Genomic DNA, 25,763 nt, shown 5'->3' with positions numbered 1-25,763 from the left:
TAAGTTGAACAAATATCTTTAATTGGTTAATATAAGATATTTGGTATTAATAAAATTCATGATTTCTATTGGTATTTTTATCCAAAAATTAATTTAAAGAGTTTGTAAGTTAAAACAACTGTAAGTAAACAAAACACAAAATATAAATTTTATTTAAAACTCGTTTGTTACAAAACAAAAAATTACAAATATTATTCTTCAGAGCCATTAATTGCCTTCAAGAACTTCTTTGCAGTTGATGCCATCTTTCCACCTCCTTCAACTTTCTTGAAATGCTGATCTAATTTGAGTTCTTTCATTCTAGCCTTGCATTTCGGATATTTGCAGAGTCTTATAGCAACAAGAGCTGCTGCATCTGCAAATTCACCATTAGATACTATAATATTGTTGATTTTGTCGCACATTAGAACGTAATCTTTGACAAAAGTCACTCTGCAAATAGTATCAGTCAAAAGGAGCTTGGAATGCTGTGTAAGACCATCATCATTCTCATCTGGTGCATTATAGAAGGAATCTAAGAACCCGGAATACGACATTTGAGTAATTAAATCTTTTGACAGTGGAACTCTTCGAATTATTGTACAAGCAATAGGAACAACGCCTGGTTTATCCAATGAGATGATGCTTTTGAGGAAATCAACGAAGTTCGTGCTTTCTGCAACGGATTCTCTGATATTTTTATGTCGAAGTATGACAAGGAAGATTCTAAGTGTATCAATCATCGTTGGTAATGGTTTCTGCATCCATCCCGGTGTAGAAAAGATCGCTGTGGACGCTGAGTTTGAATTATATGCGAGTTTCATCAAAACTAGGGACGCACGAACATTCTTTTCAGCTATTTGCATCAGGGATTGTATTAACTTCTTGTTTCCGGCATCTTTTTCGTTGAGAGTTGCGAAATTAAGGAGAGAAAGTGCTGGATCTTGAATTTCAGGTATCAAAAGGTGGGTAGCAATTAATTCTATCTGGAAAGTGCCTCCTGTAAAGCCATCAGCAATGGCACAGAGGCCTCCGTAACATGAAACAATCGTCTTTTTGTCTGTTGTGTTTAACATCGACATAACTTGGTTCCAGCAATGCTGCGCACGGCCATTTCTGTATTCTATGAATCGCTTGTTCAAAAATGATAAGAGAGAAATGTAATCTGAAGCTATTTGAGGCTGATTGAAATTTGCTGCTTCTTGAATAAGCAAATCAACCATTGGCCATGGATTATCTATTTCACTGAATTGCTGGCAGTATAGTGCGATGAGTGTTAATGATTTCTTTGCATCGAATTTGATTAATGTTGGCATTATTTGTGAAAATGTTTCATCTACAATAGTTGGATCGGAAGAAATTATTACATGGAATATATCAAAGACTGTTGGAAGTAAATTGGTTTGTTTTAATGGTAATAAAGCTGCAAATTGACCTTCAATAAATGGAGGTATATTTTCTTTTACTTTCAAACATTTGTATATAGTCTTAAGAATTGAATCACCTATTTCAAATGGTATTTCTCCTTTCTGGAAATGAGCAAGAACTGTTTGATAAAATGAAGTGACTTGTTTTGGTTTAAGCATCGAAGGAGCACGGTCTAATCCTTCTTGAAAATGCTTATTTGAGAGCTTTTTAAACACTTTAATATTAAGAGATTCTTCACTCATTTTTGAAAATGTGACAATTCGTTTGAATTCAAAATCTTTTTACTTCTTTTCCATAGCGATTGAATGAATGTATTTTGATGATAACACTACTAAATGAAATGTATATCCTATACCAGTAATATATTCATTTCTTGGTAATTTTAATCCTGGTTTAAATCTTTAATCACATATCATCTATAATATTTTGAGTGTTATCACCTCCGTCGAGCAAAAAAGGATATGTAAAGATATCAAATGTCATAACTTGGGTTAAAATTAAGTCATTAAAGGAAATTATGTTTACGTTTAAACACATTTTCCTATGTAAAGTCTCCTTCTCGTTTATTCTTTCTCAGTATTGAGAGAACTTCTATCAAAAATTTGAATTAGAAACTGTACGAAGGAAAATGAGTTTAATTAATTTTTCACGTCTCAATTTATGCCCCTAGTATAGAGAATCATAAACAAAAATATCGAGGTGGATAATAACTCCAAATAGGGGCTTTGCTTCAACAAAATTTAAGAGAATTTAGCGAGCAATGTATATGTATGCACGCCCGTAAGAACTGGATCTGTAACTGTAAAAAACTGCTAACTCCAGTTTGTACTTTGGCTATTCGCCAAAAAATGGAATTTTGCATTATTTGTTTGACACATATACGTTCTTATATCCCAAATACTTAGTTCTACGAGAATCAGATCATATAGGTCCTCATACAATTGAAAAAGCTTTTGATTTTGATTATTCAGCTGAATCATATTGGGTAGCAACTAAGATAGCCGGATATTTTTCTGTATGTTTCCCGTTTCATTCGCTTACAATTGAATCATTTGAAATAACCGCAACAAATTGGAGCTGCAGGCCTCTTCAATTTGGTATTGAAGTTAGTACTGATGGAAATAATTATTTTGGATACCAAGAATATTTCGCAAATATGATGCGACTAGAAACGAGACAATTTTTGTTCGAAACTAATAAAACTGAAGTAAGGTGTTTTAAATTCAAATCAATTCATTCCACATGTGAAAATTCCTACAATTATGGTCCGGATATTGATCAAGTCGAATTTTTTGGAAATCTCACAGAAATTAATCATGAAGCTCTTGGGTGTAAAAAGGAAATAAAGATCACATGTTTAGTGGGTGGAAATTGGATACCTTCTGTATTGTTTTTACCTTTAATGTTATGCCGATAAAAAATCTTTTTAAAAATCATGAGAAACATAATATTTATCATTATAATAAATAATAAATAACAAATAACAAAAAATATAATAAAATTAACTCTTTGCTCCGCTGTCTTTGAGAACTTCTTTGGATTTCTTCTTATCCCAAAATCCGATCGCTTTTGAATCCTTTACGACCATCATTGGAGTTTTCCCTTCACTGTTTTTGCCTTCAACATTAATTTTTGGTAATCTACAGAGAAATGATAACATACCCCTTTTTTGGTGAAGTTTTGAGAGTTTGGTGGTTGCTGAACGTGATTTTTGAATGGAGAAACCTAATTCCGGCTGATAATGGAGATATGTAATTAAAGCCGTTTTCATAACTGCCCAATATAGCGCACTCAACTTATTATTATTTGTTGCCATGATATTTGCAAATTGACCTTCAATAAATGGAGGTATATTTTCTTTTACTTTCAAACATTTGTATATAGTCTTAAGAATTGAATCACCTATTTCAAATGGTATTTCTCCTTTCTGGAAATGAGCAAGAACTGTTTGATAAAATGAAGTGACTTGTTTTGGTTTAAGCATCGAAGGAGCACGGTCTAATCCTTCTTGAAAATGCTTATTTGAGAGCTTTTTAAACACTTTAATATTAAGAGATTTTGAATTCAAACTAATTGTCACTTTACTTCTTTTCCACGGTGATTGAATGAATGTATATTGATGATAACACTACAAAATGAAATACATATTCCATAAGAGTAATATATTCATTTCTTGGCAATTTTTATTCTAGTTTATATTCTTCAATTGCAAATCACCTAATATTTTGAGTGTTATCACTTCAACTGATCAAAAATAGATAAATAAAGATATCAAGTATCATAAAATAAGTTAAAATGAAGTCATTGATAGAAATAATATCATTGAGAAACAATTTAATTGTTTCTGATTAATTAACAAAATCATTTAGTCCTTTTAGAAAGTTGTCTTGAGGTTCCTTGCCATAATTCGTTGATAATATCATATTTTCTTTTTCCATATACCATAAGCTTGTTGAGGGAAAGCTTTTCCAATTTCCAAACTATTAGTTGTGTATTTGCAAACCATTAGTATCAGAAGAAACTCCTAGACAATCATTTTTAATGGTACCGATCAATAAAAATTTACGAATTTTATTAAATTTAACTATTATGAACTAGGTTCATAATAAGTTATTTTATTTGTCACATTGAGAGTGCGAAAATATGGTTTTTCTGGGTTTAGCTGTCAAATTTATGTAATCATTCAATTTTTGAATATCCTGATCCGAAATCAAAATCAAAAGAATCGTGACTTCCAGTGTTTCATATGTTTAACATTATGTGGTGTAATTTAATTCAATTAAATTCATTTTTGTTCATATGAAAAACTTTTAAGCGAAATCTGTATTTTGGCTATTCGCCAAAAAACGGAACCTTGCATTATTTGTATGACACATATAAGCTCTTTTACCCTCAATGTCTCACACTTCAAGAATCAGATCATGGAGGTTCTTTTAGAATTGATAACGCTTTTGACTTTGATTATAATTCAGACTCATATTGGATTTCAAGTAATCCAAATGGCTTCATTTCGATTTGTTTGAAATATCACTCATTCACTGTTGAATCTTTTGAAATTACGACTACATCTGGGACGTGTAGACCTTCTAAGTTTTCGATTAAAGTTGGCATGGATGGAGATAGTTATTTGGGACAACAAAATTATAGCTATACTATGGGTGCAGACGAGACAGCCCATTTTACATTTGATTTTAACAATATTGATGTTAGATGCTTCAAATTTCAATCAATCCAATCCACATGTTCCTTTGGTCCAGATATAAATCAAGTTGAGTTTTTTGGTAAACTGACTCAAGTAGAAAAACCTGATGGACATTTAGCATGCGAAAATGTAAAATTAGTCACCTGTCCGATGTTAAGAGAACGAGAAATATGTTTGTCTATTATATTGTGGTTTTATTCTTAAAAAAATGATAAAAAATTTTAAAAATTTTTTTTTCTACTTTGTAATAAAAAAATATATCAAATTCACTGAAGTAAAAGGTATTTCCATGCATATAGTCTGAAATATTTAATAAAATTAGAAAATGAGGTAAATATGAAGTGCCTTGGTAGTTTCCCAGAAACTTATTGCTAACTAGCTTTGTGTCCTCTGGTATGATCAATCTTTGTTAATGGTTCTAGGAAGAAGTAATCTAGAGACTCATAAAATAAATTATCGAGTTGGTTCAAGATTTTCCTCCAAATATGGTCCTTGCTTCAACCAGGTATATGAGAATTTGGCAAGTAATGGCATTTATGATTGTCTCTGCGAACCCGTAAGATATCGATTTGTAAATGGAACCTTATATTTTCAGTGTAAAAAACTGCAAACCTTAGTTTGTACTTTGGCTATTCGCCAAAAAATGGAATTTTGCACTATTTGTTTGACACATATAGGCTCTTATATCCAAAATACTTTGCTCTACAAGAATCAGATCATATAGGTTCTAATCGAATTGAAAACGCTTTTGACTTTAATTATTCAACTGATTCATATTGGGTTGCAACTAAGCCGAGTGGACATTTTTCTGTATGCTTCCCGTTTCATTCGCTTACCATTGAATCTTTTGAATTAACAACATTAAATTGGAGCTGCAGGCCTCTTCAATTTGGTGCTGAAGTCAGCATTGATGGAAATATGTATTTTGGATACCAAGAATATTCCCCAAATATGACACAACTCCAAACGAAACGATTTCCGTTCAGAACTGATAAAACCGAAGTAAGATGTTTTAAATTCAAATCTATTCAGTCCACATGCAAAGATACCTTCGGTTATGGTCCAGATATTGATCAAATAGAATTTTTCGGATATCTCACCGAAATTAAACAAGAAGTTGGAGCTTTTGGATGTAAAAAGGAAATAAAATACACATGTTTAGTGGGTAGAAATTGGAGATTTTTTGGATTATTTTTACCTTTAATGTTTTATTAAAAAAATTGTTATAAAAAATCATGAGAAACATAATATTTATCATTATAATAAATAACAAATAACAAAAAATATAATAAAATTAACTCTTTGCACCGCTATCTTTCAGAATTTCTTTGAATTTCTTCTTATCCCAAAATCCAATCGCTTTTAAATCCTTTACGACCATCATTGGAGTTTTTCCTTCATTGTTTTTGGCTTCAACGTTAATTTTTGGTAATCTACAGAGAAATGATACAACGTCGAGTCTTCCAATGTTGCAAGCAAGGTGTAGAGCAGTATCTCCAACATTATTCTTGATATTGATGTCAAATGAACTATGACTACATACGTATTTGATTATTGACATCGAATTATTCATAACGGCCCAATATAACGCACTCCACTTATTATTATTTGTTGCCATAATGTTTGCCCCGCAATCTACAAGCGTAGAAACCATCGGAAGATCACCTTTGTAAGCGGCATTTAATAATGGAGTATTTCCAACGTCATCTTTGACTTCCATGTATCCGCCTTCAACACACCACTTAATTTCATCGAGGTCTTTCTCTTTAACTGCCCTCTTCATGCATGAATATATCTTATCGAAGTCTGTCATAGAGCGTTTGTACTTTTTGAGCTCAATGACGAATGGGTCTTCCTCTATATTCCGCTGTTGAGGTGGTTGGTTGATCTCTGGTGCTGTTTCTTGGGTGGAAACAAGTTGCATTTGAGGTTGAGAGGGGGGATCTGGTTCCTGTGGCTTAAGGAAGGAGATATCGTATCTGGCTGTTCCGGAATTCTTTAATTGGGAGGTCAGAGAAGTGTTGTGGAGCTTTGGAAGGTTAGAATTATTATTTGGCTTAGGAAGACTGGATAATTGGGTCGGAGGTGGAGGGGGCTTCTGCTGTTGTGATGATACGGATGATTGACGAAGCTTTGGAAGGGAATTGGCAAGTTTTGTCGGTTGAGATGGAATATTTTGTTCTCCAAACTGAACTTGATGGATAACGGAAGGATCTACGAAGTTCTTCGGGTTCTGTGATACAACTGCCGACGTATTTCCGATCAATGTCCATGTAACTGGCTGATAATTTTCATGCATCTCTTCAATCTCGAGAGAATCAATGCTTTTCACGGGATTTGAAGGTATAGGCGGTGGCTGTGATGGAATTTGAGGCTTTGGAGGCAGAGGAGGTGGCATTAACCATATTCCTTTCTCAGGATTTTCTTTGAATTCTTCTTTTGGCAGCGGCTGTGGAGGTTGAGATGGAACTTTTTGTTCTGTGAGCCTTGTTGACTTTGAACTGAGTGGTCTTGAGTCTCTTACTGATAATGGAAGATTTTCAATATTATTTTCTTTGTTTTCTTCCTTGATTTCTATTTCTTTGATGAATTCTGGCCTTTTTGGTGGATTTTGGTCGGTTTTTTGGCCGTTATTTTCTTGTTTAACTGTATTATTTAATTTTTCAGTTTCTGGCGGTGAAATTTTGACTGATTCTTGTTTCTTTTGCTCTTCTTTTTCATTTGTATTCGCCGCCGAGAGAGCTGAATCAGTTGTCGGCGGCTCTAACGCTTTTTTTAATGAATCTGCGTTATTTTTGTTTCCTGTATCAGGAGGACGATCAGGTGGTCGTTCCTCTTGTTGTTCATCTGGTCTTCGTCTACTTGAATTAGGTAGTTCGGCTTTATTTGGAGATTTCTTCGGATTATCAATTTTTGGAACAGCAAAACTTATTTGGTTTTCACCTTTATTCTCTAATTGTTGTCGATCTTGGTTTTCTGTATTCTCTTGTTGCTGTTTCTGCTTGTTAGAAGCTAATTTTGCTTTTTTAGCTTTTAATGCTGCCATTTTCTTCTTTTTTTCCTCATCAATTGCATCATCTTGCTTCTCTTCGGGTTTCTCTTCTTCGATCGGTAATCCAAGTTTAGTTCTGTATTCGTTAATTTCTTCTTTTTGTTTTTTAATGGTTAAATCCCGCTTTTTAACCATATTTTTAAGTGTTGTAATGTCCTTTGTCTTCTTCTGGACCTGTGGGAAGAGCTCGTCGATCTTGTCTCTCAGTTCATCGCTTTCTTTATCTTTGGCTGATAATTGAGCCTTTAATTGGGCGATTTCGTCATCTTTTTGTGCAAGATTGCCAATAAATCCTGTCTGTTCACCCTGTTGATGAGCGATTTCGGAACGGTTTTGTGCAATTGTATTTTTCAAAATTGTTATTTGTTCGTTTAGCCTACTGATTTCAGTTGTATGGGCATGGTTGGTGGATAATAGCTCGTGGTATGATTGATAAATCGATTTTAACACTGGTGATTTTAATGATTTGAAAACTATCGATAATAATTCAGCTGTTTTTGTAAAATCGGAACTTAAAACGACTTTAAGATGCTGGATGATCTTGAATATTTCTATTGATTTGAATTTCGCCTTGCATTCTGTGAGAAATTGTGTTGCTTGAATCACATCTATTTCAGATTGATCAAGAATCTTGCAGACATCTGTTAAGGAGAACACTTTTATAAAAGTGTGGTTCTGGAGATACACTTGGATGTTTTCGGCGACCGCTTTATGATCAACCGGGTTTTGCATCTAAGGTATGCAAACTTCTCAATTAGTTAACAAGAAACGTATTGAGCTCATTCAAAAATAAAATAATTAATGAATATTTTAATCTACTTGATACGTGCGTAAGTTTTTGTACAGTTAATAAAATTTTGTAAGGAAAAATGAATGAATCATTTTCTATGTGCTTACAAATTTTTTATGATATAGAAGTATTAGAAATCGAATGTAAATACAATTATTTTTTCCTGTTTTTTGGCGGGACTTTTCAATTTTTGGACATAGAATTGCTATGTCAAATTAATTTGTTGCATGAATATGTATCCATTTAGAGAGGAAATTCTGAATTTAACTTTGAGCTTATAAAAAGTAAGTCATTCAAGGAAATTGTTGATTTGATTCTACATTCCAATTTCATTTTTATACCAAATAAGTATACATGTGCTTATAGATCATAAAAACACATTAATCCTGTTTGATATGAGTTTTTAAAAAAAAAAGAAATGAATGCATAAGTTAGAGCTCATAACAAATTAACCATGATATATTCCTTTAATTTCATGATTAATGGAATATTGATATCAATTAATTTTACAACATCAATGAGAAATTAACATTTCAATCACTAAGTAGGGCATGAATTGGCCAATCTCTAGCTAGGATATCGGTTTAAAATATATGGAACTTACAAGTCCCAAGAACATCAGAAGTCTTGAGTTGTGGAATGTGCATATCGTTCATTATCTCATATGCTATCATTAAAACAATCGGAAGATCATTAGTTAATAATTGTATTAGTGAGTTTTGGATGCCAGCACTTTTTGGTGTCATTTTCTTCCCAATTCTATGCTTATTTACTTTCTTTATTGAACTTATTCCTCCTCCAAATGAAGAAGATGTTAGATGCAGAACAGAAAGAATATCATTGACGAACAAAGATAGTTTAAAGTTCTTAGGAATTTTTTGGCCAGGTCTAACATGCATGATATTGTTCTATATGTTAGTTTGTGGTTTTAGAGATTTCAGAGATAATTTCATGAACGAGTTATTCGAAGCAATTGGAGAAACAAAATGATATATTTACAAGGACAGAATTGATAGTTGCTGTTGTTCCTGTTGGTTTACTTTTATTCTTCAAGAATCATATGTATGTTTTCTATTGCTACGATGTTATTTTAGGATATATACTTCTTCTGATTGGAACAATTCTTTATGACAAACAGAGTTATATCATTATCTTCATCATTAATTAGAACAAAAGTTAATGAGTTTAAATTCATAGAACTTCAAATTAAATTAATCATAATCAAGATAAATAATTTAAATATACATTATATTGATTATGATTAATAAATCTGAGCAATCTGAAAGTTGTATCTGTTTATTTAACAAAAGATATATAACTTCTTTTTGTTTACTTTAAATTATAACAAATAAATAAAAAAATATTAAATTACAACAACTTTTGGAGAATATCCAAAATAGTTTTTTCTTTGTCTTCATCTTCATCTAACAATGAAACTTTCTTGATAAACATTTCTTCTCTTAGTTTAGGAATGATCATTGGCGAACACTTATCCTTGACAATTCTTGGGAATGTCAATGGTAAAATCTGAACTAACCATGGGAAAATTGGGTTATTTACATCGAATACTTTTCTTGGTCCTTGTGCCATTTGTACACCGCATCTGATTGCTCTCAACTGCGGCATGATTGGCTCCAATCTCTCATTGATTGCAGCCTTTGTCGGCTCTGCTTGTGCGAATTCCGGATCTATATCGAAGAAGTCATCATTAATTATCTGTCCTCCAAACGCGTAACGAATTACAACAGCGGAAACAGGCAACGGCAAACTTCTTCCTGCACTCGCATTCATCATCATGTGGAATCCAAATCCAAGGAATGCAATCAACTCGTCCAAACTTGTGGCGTTTGATCGTGGAATCAAAGCGGATTCATCAGTGAACAAAGGCTGTTCGAAAATGTCGTCTTTCGCTTGTCTGACGACTCTCAAAATCGTTGCCAAATCTTTGATATTTAGCAACTGAATGTCCCTGATGAAGTTTTCTCCTGGGAATACTCCGTAAGTAGCGAATTGTTGAGCAGCTCTTACGTAGAAATTCGTGAGAGAAACAATGGAAATCGGGACATATCCGCAGACTTGTTGTTTGGCCATTAAATCGTCGTGTGGCATCGAAATACTCGAAAGAAAAGGAAGATAATGTGAGAAACCAGGAGTCATCGGGAAATCAGGATTTGCTGGGGCTGATGACTTAATTAACAGCATCAAAAGAGAAACTCTAAATCGAGAAGATTCAACGGAAACTGTTGGGAAAAATTTGGAGAAATAACTGTCATCAAAAATCAGCAAATTCTCGTTTTCCATCAAACAAGTTGCCAAAGCAGTTGCCATTGCTTCATCCTTTGATGTCCATTGGTCTTTGAGTTCTTTGTAGATAGTAAATATCTTCAAAAATGATGAATAACTCGGGTGTTCATTTTCTTTTTCCGTGTAAACTTCTGCGACCAAATTTGATGTCACTTCATCTCTTTGTATTGAAAACTCGATTTCTTCTTCTTCGTCATCCAATTCAATAAATCCGGAATTAGTTATTTCATCTCTTCCGAACTTAATCTTTCCTGGCTGAATGTTTTCTTCGCTCAATTGCACGTAAACCCTCGAATTATCCTGCAAATTTATCACAGAAGTTTGTGGTTTCTTGTCTTCTAAATCAGGAACGAAAGAAAACTTCTTTTGGTATTTGCGGGATTTGATCAAAGCTTCAAATGAGAAACTTGTGATTAGAGGTGGTCTCACCTGTCTTAAAAATGGGAACATCGAAGGTGAAACAGCAAAAGGTGACATGAAATCAGCTGCGATTCTTCTGAACAATTTAGCAGCCGCTGTATTTTCATTTTGTTTTTCTAAGAATGGTTCTATTATGTTTACGAGTCTTTCTCTGATTTGGTGTTCGTTCTTTCCGCTTCCTACATAGACGTACAAGCTAAATATGCATAAACTAATTGCTAATTTGGAATCCCTTATTAACAAAAGTGTTTCCAAGTTAATTAGTTTTGCGTATTTCTCTTTGTATTCGTCTGTCAACAAATTCAGAGAAATAATTCGAAGGAACCATTCGGAAATTATGTTTCCAAACAACAACAATTTGCGGGACATGCAGCGCTCGAACAAAGGAATGAAGATCAGTTCGTGCAAGATGTTCTTTAAGTTCAATCTCTCGCAATGACTGATAACAAAAGAAATCAATTGCAAACTCAATCTGAAATAATGGTTTTCTTCGAATTTGTCCATTTGTATTGGATAAATTTCAAGAAATGCAATGCTTTCTGGTGACAAATTAGTAATGGTGAACATGTCACCAAGCATTGTCATTTGCGAAATTTCATTCTGATGTTCATAACATAATACATATTCTTGGTTGTATGAATTTGCAATTAATGGCAAATTCAAATTGTTGTCGGAGAATTTCACGTAGATAGCATCGGCATTTCTCCTTTCTATCTCTACTAATACATCGTTGTGTCTGTTGCTGCAAACAACAAGTTCCAATTTTCTGTCAAATAATAAACTTTTGATACTTTTTTGAACTAAATTTCTGAAAATTTTCTGTTTTTTGACAGAAACATGAGCGAAAATTGGACTTAATGTTTCACAACACAAAGAGGTGAAATCGTCAACGCCTAAAATAGTTGCTGCTTGGATTACAACCTTTTCTAGTTTGATGTCGTCATCGAATTGGTCGATGTTCTGCATCACGGACAGGATATAAATCAACATGTTTTCTTGTTTCATCCTGTTCGAAAAGAAATCTTGTTGTAAATCGGTTGTAAGCATTGTAAGGCCTTTCTGCATCATCTCCGTTGGCTGGAAGAAAAGGGAAGGACTCAAATATGGCTTTAATGTCCTTTGCATGCGTTCATAGGCTGCGAAAACATTTAATGGCTCGATGCAATCGGCCAAAGAGTAAATGTAACGCATTGGAAGGTCGAGAGATATCCGGGTTTGGCTCCTGGCGTTGAATAAACGAACAGATGCTTTGTCTGTGTTTGGAATTTGAGTAAATACAGCTGATCTGTGGTATAACTTGGCATCAATGTCCGCAGCTGTTAATATACATGGCCTTTCGAATTCTACCTCGCTTTTGTGTTGGCTTTCGCCGTTAACTGTTTGTAATTCGAAAGGAATCTTGCCTTGGAAGACTGGCTCGAAGGAATATGGAATGCAATCGGAGTTCATGGTCGATTTGAAGTTCTTTAGGTTGTTGAACTCTTTTGGTTTCTTAATATCGTAAATAAATGGAGCGAAACCTGTATTTACCTTTAATTTTTCCGCGCATTTCATTTCAAAGCCAACGGTAATTGGAGAATTGATGTTTATCTTGAAAACAGAGTCTTCAATTATTTGACCACAATTTGTGAGGAAAACGATCGACTTTTCAATACTTATGTAAAGTCCGAAAGTTTTCGTGATCACTGGTTTCTCTATTGTGTATTCGTATATTCTTACAGCTCTCATTGTATTCGGATGAACGCAAACTTTGATGGAATCAGCTGATAAATTGAATTCCAGGTAAGTAAACTTAGATTTGTTAGAGATTTCAGGGAGGAAATGGGTCTGTGATGGAGAAACTCCATTAAATCTAAGTTCGTCTAAGAATAATGAGTATAATTGGTTATTTGCAACGACGTGGCTGAAAACAGATGAAACAGGAAGGATTCTCTTCATGAGGAATGCATGGATTTTCGGATTTGGATTGAAATCTTGAGGTTCTTTTTGAGATACAACAAATGGACAAGGATCTTCCATGATTGATAAGAAAACAGGTGGCATAACGAAAATATCTCCCGATTGTATGAACAATTGTTTGTATTGGCCAAAGAATCCGATGATTATATTGTCACTTTCTAATTTAACAACAGTTTGAGAGACAGCCGCCGGCAAATTGATCATTCCTTCATTAGTTATATTGACTTTAAATGATTGGAATGTCGTTTTGGCCTTTCCACTGCAATATCCAATTGTCATATTCGGCATACATTTAACACTGAAGCATGGGATGCTCTTATTGCAAACGTATGTGTCTCCTTCGCAGAAATGCCTTAGTTCTAACTTGATTCCGCTCTTCTTCATCATTAATTTGTAAATGTTCTCAAATCTTTCAGTACTTTCTGACTTGATTACGCTTCTCTCGAATCTGTCCATGCTATTTTCAGATTTGATATCGAATTTTTGGGAGTTTCGGAGATCATTATTTTCATTATTTGCCAAATTCTCGATTTTAATATCAGAATCATCGGACAATTCGTTCTGGCTATTAACGGTTGTTGAATTGGCCGATAGACTGAATGATTCTGACAAATCTAATGGAAGTGGAGTGTTATAAGATAGTTCTGCAAGGGCAGATCTAGCGAATTTAGACTCTATGTCATCCTGTTCAGTGCAATCGAGTAAAGCGTCGATCAATTCTTGAGAAACGTGACCGATTCTCTTCGGCATTATTGGAACAAAAGGAATTTCAGTGAATTCGAACGACGAAACATCGAAAGCAGGCAGAGAAAATGAAAATCCATCCTCATTCCGGAACCTATATTCCAAGTAATCCATCGAACAAATCGTGGATTGTTGTCCTGTCGATTTAATTCGAACTTGTTGGTTAATGTGAGGTGGAAAACTACAGCAACTCAAAACTAACAATGCTCCGAGACTTGCGGCTTTATCGTGTTTGTTTATTATGTCTACAAGTTGGTTGATCTTCTTTTCATCGAGAATTCTTCTGACAATTGTGGCTCTCGCGAAAGAAAATGATGGACCGACATCAAATAACTCGTGTTCTGTCGATTCGAATACATTAAATTGAAATCCTTTGCCAATTGACTCCAAAATTCCGACAATTTCCGGTTTTTCAACGATAGAAGTTGCCAGAGTGAACTTCTTAAGGATTTGTTGTATCAAAGGAATTATTTGTGTCGTGTTGAAGTGCAATGACAGCAAAATTACTGATAAAACAAAATCATTATTATCTGGAGTTGATTCAAGGTTCAAAGTAATGAGAAGAGCGAACAAAACGAACGGATTTGTGTTTGTTGGTGATGTTGGAGTAACAAGAGCTAAGTTATCTCTTACGCATTTGAAGAATGGAGAATCAATTTTATTTGTCTTAGCAATTTCAGTAAATATCAATGGTATCTTCTCATTAAGGGATAATATTGATGGTGCTGATACCGATATGATGATATTTCGATATGCTGCTAAGAATTTTGGAACAACATCTGGAATTTCTTCGAGAATATGAGGTCCAATGATAGATAAACAAATCTGGATCTTTGTAGCTGCTTGTAGGATAACTTCGAAGGTTGGATTGTTGTTTTCGCAAAGAATTCCAGCTTCTTTGAAAGAAGTAATGGCAAACTTTTGTCCTTTCGAAGTTTTAAGGGCAGAAAACAGGAAATTGTACATTTCACCTTGTAATCCTAAAGTATTCTGCATCAAAAGTGCTCCAATTTCGCTAAACATTTCTGTGATATCGTGGTGCAATTCTTCTGCAACTGTTGGATGCATTGAAGCAAGGTTCAACAGATAGTATATGTCTCCATCGTCTTCTGTGCAATTTTCGTAAATATAATTGAGATATGTATAAGCAATAGGGAAACAGGAGATTGGATCGAGCATGGCAATAATCTCATCAACCCATTCTTCGTGTTTTTGGTTGAATTTCTTGCAAATTTTCATAACAATTTCTTTAGCGTCTTGTTTAGTGAACGGAACAGGTTGGAGACCTCTTGGAAATGAAAAAGTCTCTGGACTGAAGCCTTCCGGAGGTGAATCATACCTCTTCGAGACATTTAATAACATCAAAAATATCGCACGGCTCAAATCATAGAAAATCTGGGGTGATTTGTAGGCCAATGTCGTTGAGAATGATTTTACGGATATGTAGGCCTTGTAGCCATAATCATTCAAAGAAGGATCAGATGTAAATTTGAAAATTAAGCGTTGAGAGTTAACAATTATATTTTCCCATTTGGAGTATGGTCCACTGAGTTTTGGACAGATCGGTTCCTGGCAATCGATATCAGAAAAGATCTGTAAAAAGTCGCAATCTTCTTCTGTACTTGTTTGTGGGTCAAAACTAATTGTTATTCGAACAGCGCCTGGGAAATGATATGGATGGATGTAGCTCGAATTATTTTCGTATGGATGTGGCGATTCATCGATAACTGTTGTTTCAATAAAATGATTTGAAACTCTGCTTTCGAAATGCTTCTTAGCGTACTTAGCCAAGTGATTTGCTGAGCATAGACCTTCCAAAGAAGCCAAAATTGTTGATAATTGAGGAAATACAACTGCAACAATTGCATCTTCTTCGAGCATTTGGTTCAATAATGGAAGAATTGGAGCTAGAAGTGTTGGAAGCACATATGGATTTGCATTTTTAATGCATTTGAAGAGAGGAACTGCAGCAGATGGAGATATGACGTAATCTACTAAAGCTCCACGAAGTAAAGAGAATGTCATCGCATTAAGGAAGGAATACTGTGTTGATAAGTTGTTCTTTAAGTACTCTAAAACTCTTTCTCCTGGTTCATTTAAAATTGCCAATAAAAACCCATAAATATCATGAAAACCGTCAGAGAATATCATTGAAACTTCATATGGTGTCAGAATTTCTATGATTTTTAGACAATCTGACGTAGTCATGAGGAAATTCTTCTTAAAACCTCTGACAAACGCTTTCATAAAGTTTATACGTGATATGGAACTGACGTTCTTCAATTCCAATATGTCCATTATGTCTTGAACATCATATGTATGGTATTCCGAGGCCTGGTATTCGAAAATCGCAATGATTGAGACGGCTGCGTCGGCGAAAACATTATATCTTTCATCTTCTTTCATCAAATCTATGAGATCAAAAACGATATCTGTATTTTGAATGGCAAAAATCTGAGATAAGTCCATTAGCTTCAAGGAAACGCGAGAAGCTAAAAGAGGAAGTATGGCATTCATCATTTGGAGTGGAATATTTCCGCTTGGAAGCTCAATTTTGTCCAAAGTGTAATCTTGAAGGAATTTGTATACAGGAGATAGGTTAGAAACAAAAACTGTGTCCCAATATGGAGCTTCGATGATAGTATTGCCTTCAATATCAACTGCAACATAAAGAGATGATAAATTTTCCTGTAAAAGTGAATCTGTAAGCATTAATTCACCTGTGCTTATATTGTACTGGTGGTATAATGGGTTCTCGTTGTTGCCAATTAAATATGGAGCGAAGACAATTCCAATAACTAAACCATCTGTTATTAAAGAGACGTATTTCTCGTAATCTCTTGGTAATGCGACTGGGAAAAATTCTCTCTCTGGTCTGATGAGGCCTTTTTGTGATTTTAAGGTGATTTTCATTCCATGTTTCTCATAACAATAAAGAATTGACTTTGAAATAATGTAAAGCATATCTCCAGCAGCTGTAAATGGTCCTTGTGGGATTGGCGTATCGCATTCTAATTGGCCGAGTCTTTCTAGTGATTCTATACTCATAACATCAATTGTTCCCTTTGCTTGGCCTTGGAAACCGAGTAAAAGATGATTGTTACATACGCAGATTGAATGTATATCGCAGTTAATGCAAACACCTGAAGATCTTTCATTTGATGCAAAAACTGTACCTAAAATGCCAGTTCCGAACTTTGTAAGACCTGTCGTTGGTTCAGCAACATATAAAAATCCTTTCCAGGCAGCTATTCTGCGTTGTCTAACTTCTTTTAACGATGTAGGTTTAGATGTCGATTCTGGCATGATTTCGTGAAGATAAAGCTTGTTTGTATTCGTAATGGCATAGTCTGCGAAAGTTGTCATGCGATAATTTTTCTTAATTAACTTTAATAAATTTGAAATATCGTAATCAATAGAAACATTGGGGTTCTTAAACCAGCATTGAGCTAGTCTAATAATGTACTCTGATCTATGAGTTGATTCAATGATTTGTACCCATAATTCGATGATTTTCTTTACAACTTCTGGGGGACAATCAGATTTTTCGATGATTGAAGACATCCACAGTAATAACCTATTAGTAATAAGTGGAAGGTCCCAATTTTCTTCGAAACTTGACTTCGATAACATTGAAGATAATTGATTCAAGACTTTGAGAATTGGTTCTGGGTTAGTTGTTGTAATTTTTTCGATTATTGGTAAAAATATATTATATATAACGTGAATTGGTGCTTCTATTTCTGGTAAAACCTCATTTTGTATTGAAGGATACTGAGGATCTTCAACTTCGAGAAAATATTCAATATTTTGGAGAATATTTTCACGTATTTGATCTAATTCTAGAAATTCGTCGTTTGGATAATGCCTAGAATCTGTTGATGGATTTACTAAAGTTGGAAATGCACGAATTAGTGCTGAATAATCAACGTCTGCGACACCATTAATTAATGATTGAATAGTGTCTGTTCCGTAGGCAACTCCAGGACCGAATTTAGACAATATTCCTGAGAGTTCCTGCATCAAAGACGATAATTGATGATAAAAAAAAATCTATAAAAAATTGTTGACATGAAACAAACATAATATATAGACATATTTTATGATATAAAGCAAATTATTCCATATAACTACATGATTATCTTAATGTTTTCAGCATAAATCGAAAAAAATATGATTTGAACTCAAACGAATAGAACAAATAGCCCAAGAATATTATAGTATTGGCCAAAGAATATATGATATTGTTGCATGCTAAGATCAGTCATAATGTAAACCTCTCAATTTTGTTGTCGTGGGAAGTATCTCAATTCCTTCAAAAAAATTGAAAAACTATTTAATTTTAAAAATATAATACTTTTAATTAGTTAATTAATTGGAGATATTTTTAAAAAATCACTTTTGATAATACTTTTGAGAACTTTAATTAAAAAAATATATTCAAAAATATCCAGGATATCAAGAGGGAATTGTTCCTTATGAGGTATATAGTTATGATGTATACCTCATAAGGAACAATTCCCTCCTTAAAATGAGAAAACTTGTTCGAAATTGTTTATCATTTCGAACAAGTTTTCTCGTTTTTAATAGGAAACTAAAGGCTATGAGGCACTGATTATATATTAGTGCCTCATAGCCTTTAGTTCCTAATAGATAGCTGGGGAACTTTCTCCAAATGATAAGTTATTCAGAGAAAGTTTCCCAGCTATCAAGAGGGAATTGTTCCTTATGAGGTATATAGTTATGATGTATTCCTCATAAGGAACAATTCCCTCCTTAAAATCGTAGACATTTTTATACTTATTCATCAACCATTCAAAATCATATTCCTCTGAAAAGTTATTTTATTAAAAATTTAGAATTTTAATAAATATAGAGTTTGAATTTCATACAATACCTATATATTTTCAATAATGGAATTTGAAAACCATTCTCAAAAGTTCTCAGAAAACCTTTTTTCATTAATTTTAAGAAATCTGAGTATTAAATTAAGTGATAAATTCGTTTGACACTACTTTAATTTTTAAATTCAAAAAATTATATGTGCTTCTTAAAATGACTCAAAAAATTTTTATTATAAAATAATATATAATATTAAAAATCCCACAACATTTTTTTACTTTACATAATCACACTTCCTCGACGATTAATTTCCACTCAATTTCTATCGTTGACCGAACTTAGCATGCAACAATATAGCAAGATAAAGGCCTTAATCAGATAGATTATATTCATTGTAATTAGATCTATGCGTAGAATCGGGCTTTACACAAGAGAATCTTAAATATTCCATAATGGCTTGAGGAATCTAATGATATTTACGAAAAAAGGAATTGACGAATCTTTCAGAATTCTCATCGTTTTAAGAGATCGAGTTGAAAAACAATTATTGATAATTAATAAAATACATACAAACAAAATTTAAAATCAAACAATAAATAAACAAACAAAATCACAATTTCAAGCGCGCTGAGCTGTAAGTGCACTTTCCTTGTGGATGCATTCGAGAGCAACGTTGTAAACGCCATTTCCGTACTTAGCGGATATCTTCTTGTCGAAAGTAGAATCCTTTTGAAGCTCCTTAGCGAAGACATCGTCAATTGCAGCTGCGGCAGCAACTTCAGCTGGGACATCAACGCAGGATTCGCTGCAGAGGATAAGGCAAACGTCGAGTTGGCACTTCTGGATGAAGGATGGCTGCTTCTCAACTGGGATGTGCTCCTTGATCTCGTCTTCCCATTCGTCGAGGTATTGGAATGGGAGCTCGATATCAAATTGGAAGTTAAGAGCAGACATGAGTTCGATTTCAGCAGACTTAACAATTTCAACTTCGGCATCTGTTGGGTAGAATGTAGAGGAATATTCGAATCCGTTGATAAGAGATCTTGTGGCTGATGTAGGAATAGAAGCGCAAACTCTGATTAAGGCCTGTAAAATGTTTTGGATGGATAAGTAGTGCTCTTTGAGCTTTGTAGAGATAGCAAGTGAAGCTGCAGCAAGCGAGAGAATTTTGATCTCGTTTTCTGGTGTTTGCCTAAAGTATGTTTGTAAGATGTAGAAAGCTTGAGCAATAGTTGGCTTGACATCGATTTTAAGCATTGATTTGGTCTTGTTCATTACGAACCAGAGTGTACGACGATTCTTTTCTGTCCATTGGGTTTGAACTTGTTGGGAGAGCATTTGTAAAAATTGATAAAATAGCCGAACATTTAAAAGAGGCCCTTAAGTATTCAATTCTTCTCAATTGTCTCAATTAAATTGAGAATCGAAACACATATAAAAGTGACATATATTATACTAGTAAATATGTATATATTAAGATTTAACGAAAATTGATTTGAAAAAACAAAATTATTTCAGGAAAAATAATTGTAAATATGATTTAGGATAATTTTCCAATAATTGGGTTTTCAATTTAAGAAAAATTGTTTGAATATGAAAAGGAAAAAATTATTAAACGAATGAAATAATACTTATTTCAACAGGAGTTGCAAAAATTGAAAACTTTCAAAGGAAAATTTTTAAAAATGATAAAATCAAATAACCTAATATAGTAGATTAAAGTTTATAATTGTTCGGCAACACAAATACATATTGAAAATAAATGGTCAAGAGAAATTTAAAATTTATATATAAATTGATACTATAATGTAATATCTAAAGAATTTCGGATTTGAAAAAAATTGAAAGCGAATTTTGATACATATATTCAATATTTCTATTAAACTCTCGAAAGTAAATCTTTCTTCTGAAATTGAATTATGATGTTATATATGAATAGTAATAGATACAGCATATCAATTTCTATAATTTTTTGAGGATGTGAGAACGTAAATTCAATTTAAATTGAATGCCTCTGAAAATTACAAAATTTAATTAGTCGACTATTTATATAATGATTAGTACTTTGATACTGATAATAATCTAATTAGAAAATTCAAAATATAAATTCAAATTTTTGAATTCTATCAAATCATTCCGATATTTTAATTCAAAATGTTTTTATCTAGATGTTATTTAAAATGCTTTATCCCCACATTTAACATGAATATTTTATTTTTTTATTTTTATATTTTATGATAATTCATTTCGACGCAATCTCTTCATTAAGAATATATCGTATTACCACTCATTTTCACCAACCGTATTATTTACATGTACATCTCTCTCGATTTTGAAATTAAATTAACCAAAATCAACATTTTGAGATCTAAATCCTTTCTTATTGATAACATACTTTTACATATTATATTTGTCATGATTTCAATCAGCAATTATTCGACATGCAGTTATATTTCTTCAAATATATACATAAACTTCATAATAAGTTCAATTCTTCATTTAAACATAGAAAACCATAATCAATCTTAATGCCAATATATAGACTATGCATCCATATGCTTCTTGATAACTCATTATTGATTTATGTTTTATTCAATCAAAATTCATCAAATTCTAATAGGTCAAGCATTTAAGCCAAGATTTCATACGATATCTAAGTAAGCTCTATAAACATTATTAGATTAGTTTAATATTGAGCTTTCTAAAGAAATGAATCTTGAGATTATAAAGTAATTTTGTATAATTAGAGAGTACAGAGTGCCCATCGAAAGTACATGTTGGTTAGATTCAAAGAATATCAGTGATTCATATAAGGTAGTCACAAAATCTAAGTAGTGAGGCTCTCAAAAATTGAACCGTACTCCATACAAAATTTGTGTACCCTCACTACTTAGATTTTGTGGCCTTCAATTGAGAGGTTAGTTTTGATAGAGCACGTTATAAAATTAAAAGGGAAAAATAAATAAAATTTAAACATTTAATTATATATAATGTAAGGAGTGTAATTCCAAATTTTCTAAAACTATTCAAATTTGAGCATTTTTTTGGAAATAGTAAATCTAATATGTACATCTAATAACAACATGATTCATCACCTTTTCAAGCTCTGCAGTCAATTTTTTGAAATTTGATTGAAATAAATGTAGCAAAAATTACATTTCATTAGGGAATATATGAGTTTCTCTGGAAACAGGCTGATAAATTTTAAATTTTGTCCAATCAACATGAATGCATTGAGAAATTTGGATTGATTTTCTGGTAGAATCTGGAACAATTCAACCATGTATAAATGGATCATGTAATCATCATGAAATGTTAGTGTTAGAGTTCAAAAGAAACAGAATGAGTGGAAATCAAACACAATCTGAATAATTTTAAACGTATACAATCTTTAAGTTTGTATTTTGAATTCTACATATATGATTGTGTAATTCGTTCTTTCAAATTTTCGGATTCAGGCATGTTTTGATAAAATTCATTCCCAAAAACGTCAATTAACAATTAAATTTAGTGTATTTTAAATATATATACGTATTATATTTTATAAATTATATTAAATTCGCAAAATTTTAAGTTTTAAACAAAAAAAATGTTCAAAATATGAAATTATGCATAGGATATTAAAATTTACATGTTAGCAATTTTTTTGAATCGCTTTCAATTTTCATATTGAAATTTTTAAGATTTTTTTATGAAATAATAAGCAAGAATATCAACCTAAATAATATTAAATTCCATGCGTTAATTTCCCCTCAAAAGTCATTGACCGCCTCTCAATCTAGATTTTGTGAGTACTTTATGATTGAATATGGAAAATATGAGAATTTAAATTTTTGTAAACTATTCAAAATCAAAAAAAAAGTAAATTCGTTTTTTTACCTCTGATGTATCGCGAAGATGTCAATCGTGATCATCTATGGGCTGGAAGAGAAACAATAAATTCTCGAGAATATAATAGAAAGAGACAACAAGCATACCAAGAAGAGCTTCTCCAACAAATTGCACAAAAAAATTCTATGAAAGATGAGCCTGCCGGTGGAGGCGGATACTTTCTTGCAAGAAACGCACCTCTAGAAACAACATTAAGGCCATCTGCGTTACGCAGATCTTACGACTCCAGTACCGGATCCACTCCGGTACAGTCATCATCAGGTTCAAGCTCACTGCAACCATACATCAAATCATCCTTTGGCCCTTCTGTTGGGTCATTCGGTATTGCGGGACCTAAAAATCTTCAATTTACCCAGACTTTGAGAACTCAAATTGAAACAGCTACAAGACCTGGTGCTTCTACAGAAATCACAATTCCGCCTTTATCAACAATCCCACAGCCTGTTCCTATGTCATTCGCTGCTGCTGCTCGCTTCGATGATGCTAAGTTTGAATTCATGCCTAGTCAAACTAATACATGGAAAAGCACATTTGGCACATACTCTAGAATTGCATCTGTTTCAATGCTTGGTGTTTCTAATGTTAGAAGTCAACTTAAAAATTCAACAATCGAAAGTACAATTCAGATGAATGCTAAACCATTGCGTGTTTCTCAAATCGAAACCCCTGTTACTGGATTTTCAATGAGAAATAGTCTTGGTAGTACTACGACTACTTGGAATACAGGCACATTTTGAATAGGCAGATCTTTATTTTGTTATATTTAAATTGTTTTATTGTCTTCTAGTTTTTATAAATTACATCTATTTATCTCCCAAATATATATGATTTTGAATATTATTATATGATTGTTAAAACTTATTGGATCTTCATAGCAGGACATATATTACATTTGTCTTTTTGAATGATTCGCAAGCATTGCGTAAATGGATGATACTTTTTTAACAAATTCCGGAGGAATTTTAGATGAAATGTTAGATTTCGAATTGTAGATAATATTACTTAGTTATGTATGTTCAATGTGTATGATATTTATACATAACTTCTCAGCAAATCGAAAGAAAAAGTTATGAATTTTACAATTACGTCAATTTCATATTCAGCAAAGCATTTTTATTGGTTCCTATTAAGAATTCATCTTTTTTGATTTCCAAAAAAAATTCAAAAATCCAAAAATATTGAAAAAATTTGTTGAAAATCTCAATATTTTCAACCATTTTAGATTTTTTTTGGAAAATTTAAGCAGTAAAATTATAATAAAATCATATTAAATATTAATGAATCATCAAATATATATAATAAATGTTAGAAATTAATTTATGAAAATTATTTATATGAGTTGAGGCGATTTCAATCCATATTTCAGATGCCATTTTGAAATTATATATAATTATCACCATTATAATAATAATTTATGAGAGCGAATCTGTCGATGGTACTGAAAAAATTAAAAATTACATGGTTCGAAAAGTCAATCCGCAAGCCGTAACCACCATTGTTGGTGTTTTGATTTGCGTCATATTAGGTAGTATTTCTATCTGGAGAACTATTGTTAACGAAAACAGCATAAATAGCAGAGCACAAAAAATATTATCCAAATTTACACTTGAACAAAAAGTTGGCCAGTTATTCTTAATGGACCTTTCAGGACTTACTCTTACAGATAGTGATAAAGCAATTCTTAAAAAATACAAACTTGGTAATTTTATTTTGATGGGTAGAAACCTTGGAACGATTGAAGAAACAGCTGCATACTCCAAATCTCTTCAAGAATATTCAATGAAAGAGTTCGGAATTCCAGCCTTCATTTCAATCGACCAAGAAGCGGGCTCAATCCTTAGAATGTACAAGAATTGCACTGTCTTCCCAGGAGCTATGTCCCTTGCCGCTACTGACAGTCTTGATATTGCTAAGAATATCTCTAAGTTAATGGCTACCGAACTTCGTGCTGCTGGTGTCAACATGAACCACGCTCCAACATCTGATGTAAACAGCAACCCTAAGAACCCAATCATCGGTGACCGCTCTTTCGGCGATAATCCAGAGAATGTTTCCAAATTTGTCGACTATTACATACAAGGCCATCACGAAGCCGGAATTTTGACAACATCTAAGCACTTCCCAGGTCATGGCGCTACATCAGTTGATTCTCATAAAGCTTTACCCTCTATTGACCATAATATGACCCAATTACTTGAAATTGATATTCCACCATTCCAGCAAGCCGTTAAATCTGGCGTAGATTCAATTATGGTCGGCCACCTTATTACACCAATTGATAATGAGTCAGCCTGCACACAATCCAAGAAATGCGTCGATTTCGCACGTAACCAACTTAAATACGACGGAATTCTTATTACAGATAGTATGCAGATGAAAGCCATCAAGCAGGAAGACCTCAACGAATCCATTGCAACAGCAATTAAATCCGGAATTGATTTAATTTGCGATTGCGGCGGCGATATAGTTGGAACTGATCCATACTACTCAGTTATTGCATATATTGTCGAACAAGTCCAGAAGAACATAATTCCAGAAAAAATTATTGATCAAGCCGCATTAAGAATCATCAAAACCAAGCTTGCTATGCTTCCTGCTACAGATCCTTCATCAGCTGATGTCGAGAGTGATAAGAAAGAGGCACAGAGAGTTGCACAATTGGCTTCAACTCTTGCAAAGGACACAAACAAGCTCATTCCACTCGATACAACAAAGAAAGTCGCTGTTATAGAAGGTGTAACTGAAACTACATTGATAACAAAGACTCTTTCGGACATTCTTAAGAATGATATTCCAAATTTACAAGTTTATAAATTCGATTATAACACTACATTAGAAGATATCGCTCAGGCTAAAGATCTCGCTTCAAAAGTCGATACTGTTGTCCTTGTTCCAAACAGAGCTCAATATTACAGAAAACAACAGTGGTTAATTGGTAATGTTACACAGGCAAATAAGAATACAATTAGTGTCTCGATTACAGACCCATACGAAGTAATGGCTTTCGATTTCCCAACTCATATTATTGGTTACGATAGAACTCAAGTTACATTGAATGCTGCCTACAACGTTCTTGTTGGTAAGGCTAACGCAACTGGAAAAGTTCCATTCCAGTACTAAATAAATTGAATAAAAAGTTATTATATTCATAT

General features: G+C 33.0%; 7 protein-coding genes across 7 annotated transcripts; 2 read left to right on the top strand and 5 right to left on the bottom strand.

Moving 5' to 3' along the window:
* Positions 1-159: 159 nt before the first annotated feature.
* Positions 160-1,649, bottom strand: TVAGG3_0997430 (protein kinase protein; the record flags this gene model as incomplete). Its single annotated transcript, XM_001581384.1, has 1 exon — positions 192-1,649. The coding sequence occupies one exon, from the start codon at positions 1,647-1,649 to the stop codon at positions 192-194; it is 1,458 nt and encodes a 485-aa protein (XP_001581434.1).
* Positions 1,650-2,908: 1,259 nt separating this feature from the next.
* Positions 2,909-3,463, bottom strand: TVAGG3_0997420 (protein ubiquitination; the record flags this gene model as incomplete). Its single annotated transcript, XM_001581385.1, has 1 exon — positions 2,909-3,391. The coding sequence occupies one exon, from the start codon at positions 3,389-3,391 to the stop codon at positions 2,909-2,911; it is 483 nt and encodes a 160-aa protein (XP_001581435.1).
* A 1,751-nt stretch (positions 3,464-5,214) lies between these two features.
* Positions 5,215-8,398, bottom strand: TVAGG3_0997410 (protein ubiquitination; the record flags this gene model as incomplete). The annotated part of the gene is made up of 1 exon (XM_001581386.1): positions 5,904-8,393. One exon carries the CDS (start codon positions 8,391-8,393, stop codon positions 5,904-5,906), a length of 2,490 nt encoding a protein of 829 aa, XP_001581436.1.
* Positions 8,399-8,974: 576 nt separating this feature from the next.
* On the bottom strand, positions 8,975-17,901 carry TVAGG3_0997400 (putative ZZ type zinc finger domain containing protein family; the record flags this gene model as incomplete). The annotated part of the gene is made up of 1 exon (XM_001581387.1): positions 9,820-17,901. The coding sequence occupies one exon, from the start codon at positions 17,899-17,901 to the stop codon at positions 9,820-9,822; it is 8,082 nt and encodes a 2,693-aa protein (XP_001581437.1).
* Positions 17,902-18,980: 1,079 nt separating this feature from the next.
* TVAGG3_0997390 (cyclin-like family) lies at positions 18,981-20,062 on the bottom strand (the record flags this gene model as incomplete). Its single annotated transcript, XM_001581388.1, has 1 exon — positions 19,339-20,058. One exon carries the CDS (start codon positions 20,056-20,058, stop codon positions 19,339-19,341), a length of 720 nt encoding a protein of 239 aa, XP_001581438.1.
* Positions 20,063-22,588: 2,526 nt separating this feature from the next.
* TVAGG3_0997380 (uncharacterized protein) lies at positions 22,589-23,448 on the top strand (the record flags this gene model as incomplete). The annotated part of the gene is made up of 1 exon (XM_001581389.1): positions 22,605-23,348. One exon carries the CDS (start codon positions 22,605-22,607, stop codon positions 23,346-23,348), a length of 744 nt encoding a protein of 247 aa, XP_001581439.1.
* Positions 23,449-24,052: 604 nt separating this feature from the next.
* TVAGG3_0997370 (glycosyl hydrolase) lies at positions 24,053-25,742 on the top strand (the record flags this gene model as incomplete). The annotated part of the gene is made up of 1 exon (XM_001581390.1): positions 24,070-25,731. One exon carries the CDS (start codon positions 24,070-24,072, stop codon positions 25,729-25,731), a length of 1,662 nt encoding a protein of 553 aa, XP_001581440.1.
* Between the last annotated feature and the right edge of the window lie 21 nt (positions 25,743-25,763).

Source organism: Trichomonas vaginalis, chromosome I (assembly GCF_026262505.1).
Source record: "Trichomonas vaginalis G3 chromosome I, whole genome shotgun sequence".
Lineage (NCBI taxonomy): Eukaryota > Parabasalia > Trichomonadida > Trichomonadidae > Trichomonas > Trichomonas vaginalis.
The sequence above is the reverse complement of the archived record's forward strand: the minus strand, read 5'-3'. Positions and strand labels throughout refer to the sequence as shown.